We start from the raw sequence: 19134 nt of genomic DNA on the forward strand, positions 1-19134 counted from the left end.
TCTTTTGCCAGGTTGTTTCCACGCCTCCTCTAAATGGTCCACCAACTGACCCGAAAGAGGAAAGACTGTGGCATCGCCCTTCACATCTTTGAAAAAGGCATACTTAGATTTAGCCGCTGGGGGAACTTCGTCCTCAATCACCAAGGCTGTGCGGACCGCCCGAATAAGTCCAGGAATATATACTTTGGACTTAGCATCAGCGTCCTTAGTATGGAAAGGTTCCTGATCGTAAGGATCCAGAATCTCCCCATCATCAGACGTCCCTTCGTCATCCTCATAAGGAGCGGACAGAGACGCCACCGGCCTTTTATGAGGCCGCATCACAGACTCCCCTTGCAACACATCCGACAAGTGCTGTACAGAACTCGTCAGGGAGTTAACCCACGCTGGCTCCTGAGAACCCGGGAGCGGGGAAATAGGGAGACTGTGGGGTACCACCAATTGTCGTGGGAACCCCTGCATGGGTGACGACACCACAGACTGCTGGGACAAACCCATCGGAGTAAACGCGGGCTGCGGAGCTAACTGGCCCACTAAAGCTGTTAACGCCTGAGCGAAACAAGCCCAGGGCGGCTCCTGTACCGGTGCTGTAACCGTAATAGGCCGCGCCATGGACAAACACTGCCGGCAAAGGCCCTCCGCGCTACCCTCCCCCTCCGCTAACGGTACTTTGCACGTGGTACACTGTAGCCGGAGGGGAAAATCACTTTCAGACATTATGGCACCACGTATGTGACCTCTCTCACCAATTAAGTATTAAATAGGCGAGAGACCACCCTGCAGCACCGCACCGCAAGGGCTTTAGCAGAAAGAACAGGGACAGTAATAAAGCTGACAGTTTAGAGAAGAAAAGTTACAGGCAGCGCTAGCACAGTCACATACAATGCAGAGAAATAACAATTCCTGCACTAACAGCGCTGATCACTCAACTACACAGACACAGGGCCTGGTAGGACACAGCGCTGCATACACAGACCTGAGCCACAGCGGAGGAGAGGTATGCGGGGGGACCCAGACCACGATGCTTCCTTCCAGACTTCCAGCAGCGTTCACCATGCGTTGCAGAGAAGATGGCCGCCGAGGAGCAGAGAGAAGCTGGCCTGGGGGAGGAGCGCTGACACAGGACCAGTCAGCACAGTGCAGAGAGGGCTGTGTGCAGCGGGGGAGGCGCCGGCTGTGAGACAGGGAAGGCGCGCTCCCCTGGCATGCATTTAACCCCTGGGACGCCGCAGCGCTACCGCTCTGCTGCGGTCCGCTGTCCCAGGGGGTAGTGGAAGCGCAGGTTGGTCGCCTGGCTCCACGCTGCAGCCAGTCCCCAGGGAGCCCCCTGCCTGGGGACTTAGGACCATGTGATCAGCGGGGACCCACCGCGGGACCCCGCTGCTTACCTCTGTCCCCCTTGAATCCGGCCATGGTCCGGAGCATCTGGGGTCACCGCTAGCTGTGACCCCAGATGCCCACCAGCATCCCCGGATCAGTACCGGCGTTCTGGTACCGGCGGGGTGTAGGGAAGACAGCATGGACGTCAGGACTGAATGTCCATGCTGTTCATCCAGATGTGCAGCCACAGCTGCATGAAGAAAAAGCTTCAGGGGCTCTTCTAGCCCCCACTCCAACAGGTGCACCCGACTCCGGCCGGGCACCAAACTAAACTGAGGTGCCTTGGCCCGGGGGCGGGGTATAGGAGGGGGACCTAGTGCATCCTGGGAGGCTGAAAGCTTAACTCTTTGGTGCCCTGCGACTGACGTCACACCTATACCCCAAGGTATCCTGTGGATACCCTATGGACCCTGAAGTAGAAAAAACACTTTTTAGCTCACATCTATCTCCCATCAATACAACACATCTTACATCATTTAACCAATTCCCCCCTGTACAGTGGCGTGAGCATTGTACAGTCCTGCCGGGCAGTTTGACCAGTGTGCGGCAGCCTCTCCTCTGTGACGTAACCGACAGCTCAGTGTTCGTATATTTATGTCTAGGTAGACGGGTGGGGGAGAGAGAGATTGCCGAGCTGATCGCTCCTCACACAGACAGCAGCACTAGTAGTGTACGGCTGCAGCGGCTTTGCTATGTCGGTGTTGCAGCAGGCGGCTGGGGCGCTGAGGAGAAGGGGGAGGCTTGCTGCTTCCTCCTCCATAGGTATGTTTTATCCATTCCTGCCTGTACGTATATATATAAGGCGAGTTCATCACATGGTCACGGTATACCGGGGGTGTTCCTGCGGGGGGGATACAGTGTACATCTCATTCAGTTATATGCTGTACTGTGCCTCATACGCAGATATTCTGCCGTCTCTTCATTTAGTATTAATAGCTTCTTTTATATGTAATTGTCCTATTAAGTCTTCTCAGTTCAGTTCTGTAAATAAAATAAGTGACCTTGACTACATTGGCAATCGTGGCAATGTCATGTCTGCTACACTAGGGGGAATGCTTTACCAACATAGGGGCCCATTTATCAAAGGGAATTTGAGGTAAATTCCCCGAAAACACCTGTTTTCGGGGGTTTACCTCAAATACTAAGTATCCCCCGGATGTATGAAGGAGGGACCCCAGCAGGTATCTGATACCTGCTGCGATTCCTCCATTGCCGCTGGCAGCCAACCCTGCGATGCTGCCAAATGTGTCAATGATCTTGGCACCAGCAGCTAACGCCATCTGAAGATAGCGTTAGCTGCTGTAGCCTATGGGGATTTACCACATGTCAGCCGGCGGAGGGATCTCCCAGATCCCTCCGCCGGCAATGGGCGCTGCTCATGTGCAGTCCGTGGGACTGCGCATGCGCAGCAGCCTCCGGCCACATCGCAGGACCGGTCTCCTTTTGTGCTGGATCATACGTTCGGCCGCTATGATCGCTATGAGTTCTGTTTTTTTGGAGGGAAAAATCCGAACTCAACGTGCAAACTCGAACCTATCCGAGCCTGCACATCCCTAAAATATATATATATATCTATCTACTGTTCAAAAGTTTGGGGTCACCCAGACAATTTCGTGTTTACATGAAAACTGACTTTTATTTATCAAATGACAACATAACTGATTCAGAGCCGTTCGCTGAGGCGCGATTGCTCGCTGCCGGGCGATTGTTGCTCAGTGTGCATGCATATAAGTCGCAGTGCGCGTGCGCAAGCCAGTCTCAGCGATGGGGAATCGCGTGCTTGTAATACGCAGACTGCCCGCTAATTTGATTGACAGTGCCGTTTGTGGGTGGTAACAGGGGAAAGTGCTTGTAAACGGGGGAGTGGTGTTGAGGACGCAGGCGTGTCAGGCCGACAAAACGGCATTTAGAGGGTGTGCATAATTAGCAAAGTAGCATCATTGTACACGTCACCTGCATGTATTTCAGCCAGCATTGATCGCAGTGCTTGCGGCTGGGTAAGGCTTCCTCAAGGGAGCAGCTCCGATGGCTCTCGATGTTACAAACTAATTCAACAATTCCAGGAGATGACGTGTGTTGCGAGGGGAAAGGGGGCGTCTTTATACACTAGCGAGCGCTCAGTGCCGTAGCTCGCTAAGACATAGTGGGCGTCCTTACGCCACACAGTGCGAGCGTGGAATTTGAATATCCGGCCCCTTTTTGCCAGCGAGCGGCCGCATCTTGCGAGCAGGTCTGAATGAGCTCCATAGTCAAGACATTGGCAAGGTTAGAAATAATGATTTTTATTTGAAATAATAATTTTGTCCTTCAAACTTTGCTTTCATCAAAGAATGCTCCTTTTGCAGCAATTACAGCATTGCAGACCTTTGGCATTCTAGCTGTTAATTTGTTGAGGTAATCTGAAGAAATTTCACCCCACGCTTCCTGAAGCATCTCCCACAAGTTGGATTGGCTTGATGGGCACTTCTTGCGTACCATACGGTCAAGCTGTACCCACAACAGCTCAATGGGGTTGAGATCTGGTGGCTGCGCTGGCCACTCCATTACGGACAGAATACCAGCTGCCTGCTTCTTCCCTAAATAGTTCTTGCATAATTTGGAGGTGTGCTTTGGGTCATTGTCCTGTTGGCGTTGGAAATTGGCTCCAATCAAGCGCTGTCCACAGGGTATGGCATAGCATTGCAAAATAGAGTGATAGCCTTCCTAATTCCAAATCCCTTTTACCTTGTACAAATCTCCCACTTTAATAGCACCAAAGCAGCCCCAGACCATCACATTACCTCCACCATACTTGACAGATGGAGTCAGGCACTCTTCCAGCATCTTTTCACATGTTCTTCTGTGTGATCCAAACACCTCAAACTTCGATTCATTTGTTCATAACACTTTTTTCCAATCTTCCTCTGTCCAATGTTTGTGTTCTTTTGCCCATATTAATCTTTTCCTTTTATTGGCCAGTCTCAGATATGGCTTTTTCTTTTCCACTCTACCTAGAAGGCCAGCATCCCGGAGTCGCCTCTTCACTGTAGACGTTGACACTGGTGTTTTGCGGGTACCATTTAATGAACCTGCCAGTTGAGGATTTGTGAGGCATTTATTTCTCAAACTAGAGACTCTAATGTACTTGTCTTCTTGCACAGTTGTGCATCGGGGCCTCCCACTTCTCTTTCTACTCTGGTTAGAGCCTGTTTGTGCTGTTCTTTGAAAGGAGTAGTACACACCGTTGTAGGAAATGTTCAGTTTCTTGGTAATTCCTCGCATGGAATAGCCTTCATTTCTAAGAATAAGAATAGACTGTCGAGTTTCACATGAAAGTTCTCTTTTTCTGGCCATTTGGAGATTATAATCAAACCCACAAATGTGATGCTCCAATTACTCAACTAGCTCAAAGAAGCCTGTTTTATAGCTTCTCTAACAAGCAAACCCGTTTTCAGCTGTGCTAACATAATTGCACAAGGGTTTTCTAATCGTTCATTAGTCTTCTAATGCACTTAGCAAACACAATGTACCATTATAACACTGAACTGATGGTTGCTGGAATGGGCCTCTGTACACCTATGTAGATATTCCTTTAAAAACCAGATGTTTGCAGCTAGTATAGTCATTTACCACATTAACAATGTATAGAGTGTATTTCTGATTAATTTAATGTAATATTCATTGAAAAAAACAGTGCTTCTCTTTCAAAAAGAAGGAAATTTCTAAGTGAGCGCAAACTTTTGAACGGTAGTGTGTGTACACACACACACACACACACACACACACACACAAATCACTCTAGACCTGGAAGTATTATGTATAGTAAATCTTAAGGGGGGCATCCACTACACGATTTTAGCAGGCGATTGAACGATAACAACGTCATTATCGTGCAATCATTTAAAAATCATTTATAAATCATGCAGTGTTTGGTCGTTAACGATCAACGATGCGCGCTCACGTTGGTCGTTTGATCATCTCGTCAGTCGATTGAACATGCAGGTCAAATTCACTTGATCTATGAAAGATAGTTTGCAAATCGTTCAGACTGAAAGATAAAATTTCAAAGGAAAAAATCAAGGGAAAATCGTTTAGAGATTGGACAGGGAGTAGATCGTCTAGTGGATGTGCCCCTTTATTGGGCAGTCTTACTACTGTAGCGGTTGTTCAGCTATAACTGATCAGTCACCACCTGTGATTTTGCTGAATAACAACTGGGGAGCCTATATTAATATGTATACCTGAATAATTTATTAATCCAGTGCTTCTACTGTGGCAAAATACAATTTAGTAAATTAAAGGGCAAAGGTGCTGGCAGATATTTATTCATGGAGAACAACAACCACGGAGGCAGAACAGACGTAATGACGGGCAGCAGGTGCTGTGAGCCTGATTCTGATATGTACGTAAACCCAATAGATTATGTACATATCCAATGTGCAGAAGTCTGCATATGTGCAATACGAGTCCTGTGTGGTTGCTTGCAGCATGATTGACATATTGCAGCGTATGTCAATCATGTATATATTTATTTTTTTAAATGCAGACAGACATTTTTCCTGAACCACTAAAGAAAGCAATTGTTAGACCATTTCTTAAAAAACCTGATTAAAACCCCGACTGCATGACCAACTACAGACAGGTATCAAACCTTCCTTTTCTAGGAACGGTTATTGAGAAAGTGGTGGCAACTCAACTAGAAACCCGCCTGTCTACCCATGATATTTATGATCCATTCCAGTCAGGATTCAGGAGATGACATAGCACTGAAACAGCACTGGTATGTGTGCTTAATGATCTTCTGATGGCAAGAGACAGAGGTGACTGTTAGTCTTATGGTGCATACACACGGTCAGATTTTTCTTCAGATCTGAACGATAACGATTTTAAAAATCGTTCATATCTGAAGAAAATTCTGACATGGAAGGCTTCGAAGATGAACGATGCGCGTTTCCGATTGTCAGATAACGATATCTGACATCTGATGTGTTTGCAGTCAGATTTGGTCGATTTCAGTAATTTTAATACAATCAAAAATCGTTCAATCATTCAAATCGTTTGTAAAATCGTTATAAAAATTGTTCAATCGTTCATCTGACCGTGTGTATGCACCATTAATCCTTTTGGATCTCTATGCAACATTTTATACTGTGGACCATGGGATTCTAATTGAGCGCGTGAAAAACTTCTGTTTACTGGATGGCACAGTCTTTAGCTGGTAAAAATTATTTCTCAACAGCAGGTCACAGAAGTTTCTTCGGGAGTAAACTCTTCGTCACCAGTGCCCCTTCCATGTAGTGTCCCACAGGGTTATATACTATCTCCCATTCTTTTTGCTGTATACATGCTACTACTGGGTTAAATAATTAGACATCATGGCCAGGTCTAACACTGCTATGCAGATGATACATAACTGTACCTGTCCTTTGCTCCAGGTACTGAGAACTCCATAACAACCTAAATAAGCTGTCTAGCAGAGCTCTGGAAGTGGACGAGTGCCAATTGGCTGCAACTGAACCTTGATAAAACAGAGGTCCTTATGATAGGTCACAGGACAAAACTGCAGCATAGCCAACCAACAGGACTTACACTTGGGGGTTCAGAACTACAAAACACCGAACATGTGTGGAATCTTGGTGTTGTCCTGGATAGTGGCTTGACACTTCAACATCAGGTATCTGCCACAATCAAATCCTCATTCTTTCATCTGAGGAACATAGCCAGAATCAAGCACTTAATTCCCTCAGAAGATTTGCCTAAAGTCATACATGCATTTATATCATCATGCATAGGCACTCTACCTTGGACTCCCAGCAAAAGAAGTGCACTGCTTGTAGATGGTACAAAATGCAGCTTCCAGGCTATTAACCAACCAGCCCTTATTTCATCCACATAACACCCATTCTCTACTCCCTCCACTGGCTGCCTGTAAGTTGGCGAATCATTTTCAAAATTGGCTTACTACTTTCTAACAATATAACACAACAATTGGATCTGCGCCTGAATAGAGAGTGGTGCCTTATATCAAAGTCAAAATATTAGGAAAAAATGAATAGAGTTAATGTGCTGCATAAAACCTTTTATAATTTTGGAGTCACAATGCTCTGGGGTTTTGGGTGTTTCTATAAGTGGCTGTGTGATGTATCTCTCACCACAGGTATCCTTTTTTCCTTGTAATTTACAAGGGCAAAGTATGTAATGAAATGGTACCGGGGTTGGCTGGTTGTTATCTCCTTTTTATATAAGGGAGGGGGGGGGAGTGGATGGGCTAAATCAGTATGGGGTAGGCAAGTCTCCAAAGTTCTGGATATGTGTGGTAGGTGGGCATCCCTCACCCCCACTAATGTCCGGGTGGACCACGGGGTGGCGTCATGATTAATAAGAAATATAAGATGCAGTTTTGGTGAAGCCTCATCTGATCATCCGTGTGCTGTCTTCTTCTTGTCTTCGGGTCACCTGATGTGCCTGGACCGCTGCCCGGACGAGCTGTCAGCTTTCTGGTGTGGTCCCCGCAGTGATACTTAACACTTTCCTTCTCGAAGTCATGTGGACACGGTAGGGTGGATCGGGTTCCGAAGGCTACACTGCGAGCTCGACTCGCCTGGTGCCTAACGGCAAGGAGACTTCAGTCTGTGCTTGTGTCCTTTCGAGATTTAGTCAGTAAGTGTGCTCCAACGCGTGTCGGCTTGATCGCCTTCCTCAGGGAGAGAGTGTATGGTGGCTATGTTTAGTGTGGTTTTAAGTTCTATTAGTCATTACGTCACCTCCCTCATTATTGGGCCGTCCATTGTTATGTACTTCGGTTGTTAGGGGTTGTGTTTGGTGATCGATCTCATTATGTATGGATTTGAGGTTAGATTTAAATAGCTCCTATGTCTTGATTGCGCTATTTTGATAATGGAAATACAGGATGGTTCCAGCACTTTCTATGATCTATTCTATGAATTTGTTTGATGGTGTTCTTGATGTATTCAGAGATATGTAAAAAAACAGAATGGTAATATCGTATAATACCGTCAAAAACCTTTTTTTTTTCTTTTTCTTTTTTTTTTTACGAAAAATAAATGCACCATTAATTGGTGGGTGATGAGCGTTGGACACAATTTTCACTGTGGTCCTGCGGTGGTTGCAAAATGCAACATAGATCTGGATCCCTTTGCGTCACTCCATAGATGGGGGGGAAAACACATATGACAAGCTTCCATAGTGCAAATCAGTAAACCCAATACAAGGTTAAGTAGTATACTCCCCTTGAATGGGTGTGATGGAAGCCTTGGACATCGATGTCCGTCGGTTTAATATAGAGTTTGTTGAGCTCTAGCTATTTCGGTTTCCGAAAAGAATATAAGGTCAGCAGGAGGGTGCTGGGTTTATTACTATGTGGATATGTCAGTATTCTAATTTAAAGCTGGAAGTGCCTTGATTGTTACTTGTAACAAAGGCTCGGGGTCTCATTCAGACCTGGTCGCAAGCGCCGATGCGCTCGCAACCGGGTCGATGGTTAGCCCTGCGCATGCGCAGCTGCCGCACTGCGCGAGCGCAAGCCCCGGAGCGATAGAGAAACTCTCGCTCCGGAGCTCTCTACAAAAGGGGCGGCTGTCGATGTTGATCGACATCTCGCCCCGTTTTCTAGGCGGGCCAGGGGGTGATTTCCAAAACGGAGGCGTTCCTTAAGGAACGCCTACCGTTTTGTGGGCGGCCGCACTGACATCATTAGTGATGTCAGTGGGGAGCTTCCTGCTCGATCAGAGCAGGAAGCTCCCTGGGGCTTGCGGTTGCCAAGACCCAACTAGTGTTCCCGCTAGGCTGTTTTAGCTGGGCGACGCGCCCTGCCCTATTTCTGAAGGGCAGAACGCGCCCTGCCCTCTAGCACGGCGGCCCGCTGAGACAGCCTGCGGGTTTTGCCATCACCCACGGGTCGCTGTGTCCCACGGGTCGTCAAAACAGTGGCGCATCGGTCACAGCCGGTGAATGGACGCCGCGCATCCATTCACAGTGACCGCAGCGCTTGGGGGCTGCCCGGCATGTCCGTTAGTGCCGGGCACGCCCCCAGGAGTGACGAAAAGGGGACGCGTCATACAGACACGCCCCCTTCTCGGCCTCCCGCCGGACCTAGAGTGAACACTTCACAACTTTAGGGTCTCGTCGCAAGCCCCGATGGTCGTGATGGTGTTCACCATCGCGACCATCAATCAGGAGGCCGCACTATAAAAAAGGAAGCGGCGTCCTCATTCAGAGAGCGATCGCTTCTTGCGACCGCCTCTGAATGAGGGCCTTGAAGTGATAAATCTCTTGTTAGTAAACCTTTTCTTGATTGGTGGGTATAGTGTGTGTGTGTGTGTGTGTGTAGGAATTACAACAGTTTCAATATGTGCCTCCCACTTTTTAAGGGGCCAAAAGTAATGGGACTATCAACTCAAAAGCTATTTCATGGACAGGTGTGGGCTATTCCCTCGTTATTTCATTATCAATTAAGCAGGTAAAAGGTCTGGAGTAGATTCTAGGTGTGACATTTGCATTTGGAATCAGTTGCTGTCGACTCTCAATATGAGATCCAAAGAACTGTCACTATCAGTGAAGCAAGCCATCATTAGGCTGAAAAATCAAAACAAACCCATCAGAGAGATAGCAAAAACATTAGGAGTGGGCAAATCAACTGTTTGGAACACTCTTAAAAAGAAAGAACGCACCGGAGAGCTCAGCAACACCAAAAGACCCGGAAGACCACGGAAAACAACTGTGGTGGATGACAAAAGAATTATATCCCTGGTGAAGAAAAACCCCTTCACAACAGTTGGCCAAATCAAGAACACTCTCCAGGAGGTAGGTGTATATGTGTCAAAGTCAACAATCAAGAGAAGACTTCACAAGAGTGAATATAGAGGGTCCACCACAAGATGCAAACCATTGGTGAGCCACAAAAACAGGAAGACCAGATTAGAGTTTGCCAAACAACATCTAAAAAAGCCATTACAGTTCTGGAACAACATCCTATGGACAGATGAGACAAAGATCAACTTGTACCAGAGTGATGGGAAGAGAAGAGTATGGAGAAGGAAAGGGACTGCTCATGATCCAAAACATACCACCTCATCAGTGAAGCATGGTGGTGGTAGTGTCATGGCGTGGGCATGTATGGCTGCCAATAGAACTGGTTCCCTTGTATTTATTGATGATGTGACTGCTGACAAAAGCAGCAGAATGAATTCTGAAGTGTTTCGGGCAATATTATATGCTCATATTCAGTCAAATGCTTCAGAACTCATTGGACGGCGCTTCACAGTGCAGATGGACAATGACCCGAAGCATACTGCAAAAGCAACCAAAGAGTTTTTTAAGGCTAAAAAGTGGAATGTTATGCAATGGCCAAGTCAATCCCATTTCCTGAATCCGATTGAGCATGCATTTCACTTGATGAAGACAAAACTGAAGGGAAAATGCCCCAAGAACAAGCAGGAACTGAAGCCATTTGCAGTAGAGGCCTGGCAGAGCATCACCAGGGATGAAACACAGCGTCTGGTGATGTCTATGCATTCCAGACTTCAGGCTGTAATTGCCTGCAAAGGATTTGCAACAAAGTATTAAAAAGTGAAAGGTAGATTTAGGATTGTTTAGTTTGTCCCATTACTTTTGGCCCCTTAAAAAGTGGGAGGCACATATAGAAACCGTTGTAATTCCTACACCGTTCACCCGATTTGGATGTAATTACCCTCAAATTAAATCTGAAAGTCTGCAGGTAAAGCACATCTTGTTTGTTTCATTTCAAAACCATTGTGGTGGTGAATAGAGGCCAAAATCTGAAAATTCTGTCAATGTCCCAATATTTATGGACCTGACTGTATATGTATGTGTTAGAGAGAGAGAGAGAATTAACCTTATTTGGTTCTATTGGTTAATCTTAGGTTATGTTTATAGAAGTGAGTGATTTGTTATCCCATTTCTTGTGTGGATCATAGATACCTTGTTAGGACATCTTTGGGGATTGTGGGGGTGGGTCATCCTGTGATGACTGCCTTCACCTCATCTAAATTAAGGCAGTGTGGTGTGATGGTTTTGAGTGTCACCATCCACCTCAGTTCTTCTTTATTAATCTTTTTGGTGAAATTCCCCCCCTCTCCAGTTGGTCGATACAGCCTGTATCCCTGTAAGGTGAAGGCTGCTGGGATCTCTGTTGTGTTTCTCCCTGTAGTGCCTAGATTGTGTGTTTCCAGGCCTCTGTGAATATTTCTAAGGTGCTTGGAAATTCGCACCTTTTTAGTTTCCTCGTGGTTCTGCATATACATTGGAGTTGGCACGGGCATGTCAAAAGATAAATAACCCCCATACTGATTTAGCCCATCCACTACCCCCCCCCCCTCCCCCCGTAGGTTTAATATAGAGTTTGTTGAGCTCTAGCTATTTCGGTTACGGCAAGGAATATAAGGTCAGCAGGAGGCTGCTGGGTTTATTACTACGTGGATATGTCAGTATTCTAATTTAAAGCTGGAAGTGCCTTGATTGTTATTTGTAACTAAGACTCTGGGTCCTTTTGACAGACGCCAGTCTCAGAGGCTGGGGAGCAGTCACAGGTCCACACTTGTTCCAGGGCAGGTGGACCCCAGCAGAAGCAGCGCTTCCAATAAACATCTTGGAACTTTGCGCTGTATTCAATGCCCTCCAACTTGCAAAACAGGTTCTACAAGGAAAACCCGTGCAGGTTCAATCGGACAACACCACCACGGTGGCTTACATAAACCGCCAAGGAGGAACACTAAGTCGGGCAGCGCTGGCAGAGGTGTCCCGCATCCTGAATTGGGCGGAGGCCAATCTCCCTGCCATCTCAGCGGTATTCATCCCGGGAGACCTCAACTGGGAAGCGGACTTTCTCAGCCGACAGGACGTACATCCGGGAGAATGGTTTCTTCACCAGGAGGTGTTTCAACTCCTGGTGGACAAGTGGGGCCTTCCAGAGATAGACCTCATGGCCTCCCGACACAACAACAAACTGCATGTGTACGGGTCAAGAACAAGAGACAAGGAGGCGCTTCTGGTAGACGTTCTGTCAGTCCGATGGACCTTCCAGTTTGCGTATCTCTTCCCTCCGTTCTCCCTTCTTCCTCAGGTAATCCGGAAATTGAAACAAGAAGTCGGCATGCTCCTGTTCATAGCTCCGGAGTGGCCCAGACATCACTGGTTCTCAGACCTTCGGGATCTCTCTGTAGACGCTCCAATGAGGTTGCCTCTACGTCCGGACCTGTTGTCACAGTGTCCTTGTCTTTACCCGGACCTGAGTCGTCTGTCTTTGACGGTGTGGCTGTTGAGACAGCCCTCTTAAGGTCCAGAGGTTTTTCCAGCTCTGTAGTTAACACCATGCTAAGAGCTTGGAAGCCTACGTCAGCAAGAATTTACCATCGTGTATGGCATACTTTCTTTGAGTGGTGTCGCCCTAGAGGCTATGATCCTCAGATATTCCGGATATCCAGAGTGTTGGCTTTCCTATAAGTGGGCTTAGATCATGGTCTTCACCTTGCTTCTCTGAAGGTGCAGGTGTCTGCCCTGTCAGTGTGGTTTCAGCGTAGGATTGCTACTCTTCCTGATGTCCACACCTTTATGCAGGGTGTACTTTGTATTCAGCCTCCCTTTGTTCCACATGTGGCTCATTGGGATCTGGCTGTGGTCCTGAGGGCTCTTCAAGGACCACCATTTGAACCACTGGGCTCAGTGGATTTGAAATGGCTTACAGCTAAGACTGTATTCCTTCTGGCCATTGCTTCGGCCAGGCGGGTCTCAGAATTGGGGGCTCTCTCATGTCGGCCTCCCTTTCTCATTTTTCATAGGGACAGGGCGCACCCGCCCTAGTTTCCTCCCGAAGGTGGTATCTAGTTTCCACATCAACGAGGAAATTATAGTGCCGGCCTTTAATTCACCAGACCTCTCGTTTGGTGAGGCCACCTTGGATGTGGTGCGGGCTCTAAGGATTTATGTTGACCGGACCGATTCTTTTAGGAAGTCGGACTCTTTGTTTGTCCTCTATGGCTTTCGTAAGAAGAGTTGGCCTGCCACTAAGCAAACTTTGGCAGGATGGAGTCGCATGGTGATTTCTGAGGCTTACAGTCATGAAGGCCTTCCTGTTCCGCGGAGGAGGAGACCGGCTACACTGGTGTGAATTCGGCAGCTCACACTGACTTTGTGCCTCCGGATTTCGAGGGGTGTGGGGGGGACCCGGCCACGGGCCCCTTGGAACCCGACGAGCCCTAGGCAGGCGCCTAGGTTACATAATGGTAAATCCGGCTCGGCCCTTACTATAGGTATCTGCTGCCACCTGACAGTGAGCACTAAGCACCCTGTTATCTTACTGCTTTCTAAGCCCTACATGACCAGGGTCCAAGGTACTTGAAGCAGCTTCTGATATCTTACTGTCATATTTGATTACTGCAATCTGTAGATGAAGGACTATTAACAGTACCTAGAGTCTCCCAGAATTAATGTGGGTGGCCGAGCTTTCAGCTCCAACTCTATGGAACTCTCTTCCCGCACAGTTTCCGAGACCTCCACTCTAGAATCCTTCAAAACTAGACTCAAGACTTACCTGTTCACCCAAGCATTTCACTGATGTCCCTAGTTAAGCTTGTTTATGTATTTTGTGCTGTAAAGGCAAATGTAAAGCACTTATTAGGAGAAAAGTGATCTATAACTTTTTTTTATTATTATTAATGTGTTTAAACTTTTATACAGATACCATCGATTGAAAAGTAATTTATCCTCTTAAATGGGATTATAAGAATAAGCATCTATAAGAAAAAAATGTTGATTATTGTAGTATACTCTGTTTATATTGTATTATTCCTTGTTTCTAATAAGTTTATTGCCATTGTTTCAGTTCTTGCTCGATCAATGTTTACTGCAAGACCACTCGATCCTTCAAAACCGCACTGGTTGAAAGTGGGCCTGGCACTAGGGACTTCAGTAGGACTCTGGGTTTTGGTGAGTGTGTTACGAAATAGATAGTATTGCTAAATACTGCATACCAAATTCCCTCTCTATAGAAAGGATAAGTATTCCTGCTACCAATATGACCAAACATATTGAGTTTGGTATGGCATCTTCACAAAACAAATATCTACAATAGTTTATCATGTATGTTACCTGGAATATTATACACCCTAGAACAGTGGTTTCCAACCTGTAGCTCCCGGTCTTAATTTTGGTAGCTCACCTAGCTGCAGTACTGCCGAGTCATCTAGGAGTTAGTGACCTCTGACGTGTGCTCCCCTGTAGCGTCTACGCCATGGGTGAAGCCACAGAGTAGCACGTCAGGTGATTGCCGCAGCCTCTACAGCAATCACCTGATGTGCTTCCCCGTGGTTCCACCCACAGTATCTACGCTACGGTGCAGCAAATGACTCCCGTCCGGCTCTGCCAGAAAATCACACAGCAGCCCAGCCTATATCTTTTACTCCTCTACTGCATGTACCTCCTTGGAGCCAGTAATGTGAAATGTGCCTCTGCTTAAATGTTATTTACAAACTACAACAATATCACTCTAATAATTAAATGCATTGTTATTTTCTATGAAACATTTTTTTTCATTTTCTTTAAATGACCTTCAATTGTTCTGTTATTAGCCAGATTTTTTTTTTCTACAATTTTAGTAGCTCTTCAGGAGGTTTCAATTTTCTAAAGTAGCTCACAACTAAGTTAAGGTTGGCGACCACTGCCCTAGAACATAGTAGAATGGACAAATGTCCATGCTACTCCCAGTGAATATATGTTGAAGCTATAAAAGTGCCATAGTACACATATGGGTGCGCAAACTGAGAGGAAAAAACCTGGTGTTTTGCACCTTCACATTATTTATCATGCTTGCCGTCCTACTTCTTTGACTAAACGTAGTATTTTTACCGTCCTTCAGTAGTTTTCAGTTAAGTATTTTATAAGATCAAAAAGCTTTATTTTGCATTATAACTGGCATGTGACTATGCAAAGTTATTGTCTTTATGGCCTTATTAACTTAAATATTCACCAGGTCATTATCATGTGTATTTTATGCCTTTTACGTATCAAGATTTCTCCAAACCTCTAAGAAAGTAAAGCTGACACGGTACAAATGAGATTACAATCTGTTTCGTGTCATGATCCCCTCAATGTACTCGGCTGCATAATGTCAACCCTACATAAATAAAAAGATAATATATCTTTCTTTTACAGATCTGTATAATGACAGCTCTTATACTGAAGCTGTATGGTCAGTAATTTGTTTTAGCTATATTTAAATGTTTTTATGATGGCTATAACAGCTATGGCTCAGGGATGTAATTGGGCAGTGGCAATGCTGACCAAGCACTTGTTGCCTCCTCACCCACCCCCTTGTGGTGTTCAAGGGAATTATAGTGTTGTTGCTGTGATCATTGTAATATGTAAAGATTTACTATTCTGATCTATTTTGTCAGCCATACCATATGCCACCAATTATTTCCTGTGCCTGTTATTTACAGCTCCTCAAGCAACACAGTGATGATGTGGCTGAGTATAAAAGAAGAAATGGGTTGCAGTGAAAACTATGAACCCATCAAATACTATATTGTAAGTGAAATATATTGAACTTGTCATCCTCATGTAATGTCTTCTTGTTTGTTTGGTGTCAGTCTAGCCTGGTGCTTACTTTTGCAGATCTATGCCATAATTTATGCTTTCATTTCAAAAGTGCTTGAAGTTTTTAGTCATTTTATCCATTTATTTATTTATTTTGAATTCTCTTTGATTTAAAATCCTAGGTGAATATTAACAATTTAAAAAAATGTAAGACTCCTAAAGAAGGGGGAGGCTGGTAGACTAGTATTGGGTGGATTATTAATTTGGGTGGAGACAACCTTTTTAAACATTTAACTGGGAAATTATTTTTTCCAAAAACAGCTCGGAAATTGTCGGCTTTTTTAATGATTGAAGTGGCTCAAGAACGTCGTATGTAAAACTTATCCAACTCTATAATATAATTTATTTTTATTTACATTTTTTTAAAAATTTACAACATTAACATACATTTTTGGTATATTGGATCATCAATGTTCGGATCATGGTGACAATCCCAACTTTCATTTCCCCAGCTGCTACTCCTCTGAGCAGCCGCCAGGCACACAGTGGGGGGGCTAAGGGATGTTGAATTTACATGTTTCCTGGCAGCTGCAGAGGGGTCCTACCATGCTGACCGTTCGGCAGCATGGCAGATACTGGGATGGGATGCAGAGGGTCCGGGAGGTCTTTCTGATATTGGCGACTGCTGGACGATTCTCCAGCTGCTGCCCACTGTGTGTTTTTGACAGGTTGCATAATTTCAGATGTCAGTTAATGAACTGCCTGGTGTGATTGCAAATGATTCAACCACACCAGGCAAGTGCTTAAGGTCTGAGTGTTGCTGTAACCTGATCTACTCTTATGGTGGTCAGAAATATAAGGCCAGATCAGACAGTAAGGGCGAATGCCCAATTCACAGGAGGCTCCATTAATGACTTAAGACAAATATCAATTGCTTTTTTAAATAGGACTAATTAAAATCAAGAAAGTTTAAGCATTTTTGGATATATATTAATGGTGGAGGCCCACATGTTACCATCTCTGTCAAGTTGGCTACCAAAATTGCCACATATGTAACCAGATTTAGGTTGATCTGATTAGTTGTCTGATGTGTGTATATTTTAGGAAGAGAGGGTGTTAAAACCCAATACTTTCTTACATAGAGCAGCATGGTCCTTTTTACCATATGCACATAGTTTCAGGATTAGCAGCCACACATCTGCCGCTGGGCTTTCAAAGACGTTCTGATCGGTTGATGACAGCTGCACTGTATACAAGATGCGGTACGTCTGCATCCTATATCCCTCCGATGGTGACATGATCACAGTGGGGCTATAGGGTGAACACTGGACAAATTAGCTGTCACATTTTATATCATTAGCATATGTCTACTCAAATTAGAGTACAATCAGTTGCTGGAAAATATTTTAATATTTATTTAATACATTTTATAGCCAAAATAAATAGAATTGTAGGCTGAAATATAACTAAAGAGACACTACCACCTATAAACTTCTCCTTAATTAGAGAATCTACATATCTGGTATCAAAAGTAATGAGAGATTTACTAAATACATTTAATGAACTATGTATAGGGTTGTATTAGTTGCTTTAAATCCTAGAAAACTATAAAAATAGCTATTTAAAATTTTTAGGGAAAAAAAAACCCTATACACAAAAAAAAAAAAAATTATCTGATGCTGCAATAAAGAAAAAAAATGTATTTTTGACTCGCGAACATGGTTAAAGCTGTCTGGTAGCAATGCTACAATGTACCCTTGTCATTAACTAAGTTATAATAAGGATTCTTGTGAAATGTCTGTGTAACCTATATTTTGTTTTTCTTTCAGATGGACTATTACATTTTCTTGACATGGTGAATTCCTGTACACTCTGAAGTACCTGATTGAAAATAATATTTTTTTTCCTTGTGCAATTTAATAAACAATAATTTCCATTATTATACATGTTTAAATTATTTTCTATGATTGAACATGTTTATTTAAATATGTAAGTGTTTAAGTGGAATTTACATTTTGTGAGACTCTTAGCAATTATTTCTATAGACCACTGTAGCAATTACTTTTTTTTTTTTTTAGTATGGTACAAAATGTTTACATTCATTATTTTCATGCAAAGAGAAAACTTTCAAGAAATGCAGTGATTTTATGTATTCATTATTTAGACTTATATCAGTCATGTATAAAATTGATGTACAGCAAATTTTAGTGAAATTAAGGTAGTACAGGAGGGTAGAGGATTGGGTAGGCTTAATTCTAAAAAAAAAAGGAGGTTGGTTGTTAGTTAAGGAAAGTTAATTAGCATAGAATATGTTGATTAGCAGTAGGCAAAGTACAAAAAAACAGGATAAATGCTGAGCAAAAATATAAGATGAGTTCTTTATGACCATGTAACCAGGGTCCATATCCAAATAAGTCGTGACCCTCCACCTAACCCCACTACTTACTGTCGGGATTCTGGCGCTGGCATCCCAACAGCCGGGATAGTGACTATATCCCATTGTGAGACACATAACTGCAGGTGAATTAATACCAGCATACTAATATTAGTATGAGATATATGCTTGGCTAGGACAACAAACATCCACTTACACTGCAATAATATGGTTAAAATTACTAAAATGAGGAAAAAAACTCAAGACCCATAAAGGTGTACATAGTGCATTTATTTTTTCATGCAATCTGGTCAGGGACATGGTATTCAAAGTATAAACTCTGTGATTCTATAGAAGAGCTAGTATTTCCGCTTGGCTGTTTTAGCAGGGCGTCGCGCCCTGCCTGATTTTAAAAGGGCAAAATGGCCCTGGCCTTTTAGTGGCGCCCTGCAAATAAACAGCCTACCCTGAGCCTTCCCCCACCCGCGGGCCGCAGTGTCTCTAGGGTGGGAAAAAGTTTCAGTGAAAGATGCTAAGCGCATGCGCACAGCATCTATTCACTGTGAGTGGAGAGTTTGAGGGAAGCCCAGCACCTCCATAAGTGCTGGGCATGCCCCCAAGTGTGACAAATTGGGACAGAAGCTCCTGGCCAGCAACCCTAGCGCCTTGCCCGCATTCTAGCGGGAACTCTAGAGAAGCTGTCCTGATCCATTTCCCCAATGGTGCAATGAGTGTATATGATTCACTGGTGTTTACTGCAGGGTGACCCAAGCTATGTTTTGCTACAAAAAATGTCTCTACTACTGCTCTTATTGGCCATATGTTCCTTT

The 19134-nt window shown here is 44.6% G+C and overlaps 1 protein-coding gene across 1 annotated transcript; it reads left to right on the plus strand.

Moving 5' to 3' along the window:
* Positions 1-1984: 1984 nt before the first annotated feature.
* Positions 1985-17870, plus strand: NDUFC1 (NADH:ubiquinone oxidoreductase subunit C1). The gene is made up of 4 exons (XM_088451455.1): positions 1985-2142; positions 14219-14322; positions 15834-15921; positions 17760-17870. Exons 1-3 carry the CDS (start codon positions 2073-2075, stop codon positions 15891-15893), a joined length of 234 nt encoding a protein of 77 aa, XP_088307581.1. The 5' UTR covers positions 1985-2072; the 3' UTR covers positions 15894-15921; positions 17760-17870.
* The last annotated feature ends 1264 nt before the right edge of the window (positions 17871-19134 follow it).

Source organism: Taudactylus pleione, unplaced genomic scaffold (genome assembly GCF_031769625.1).
Source record: "Taudactylus pleione unplaced genomic scaffold, aTauple2 ptg000548l, whole genome shotgun sequence".
In the NCBI taxonomy this organism is placed as follows: Eukaryota; Metazoa; Chordata; class Amphibia; order Anura; family Myobatrachidae; genus Taudactylus; species Taudactylus pleione.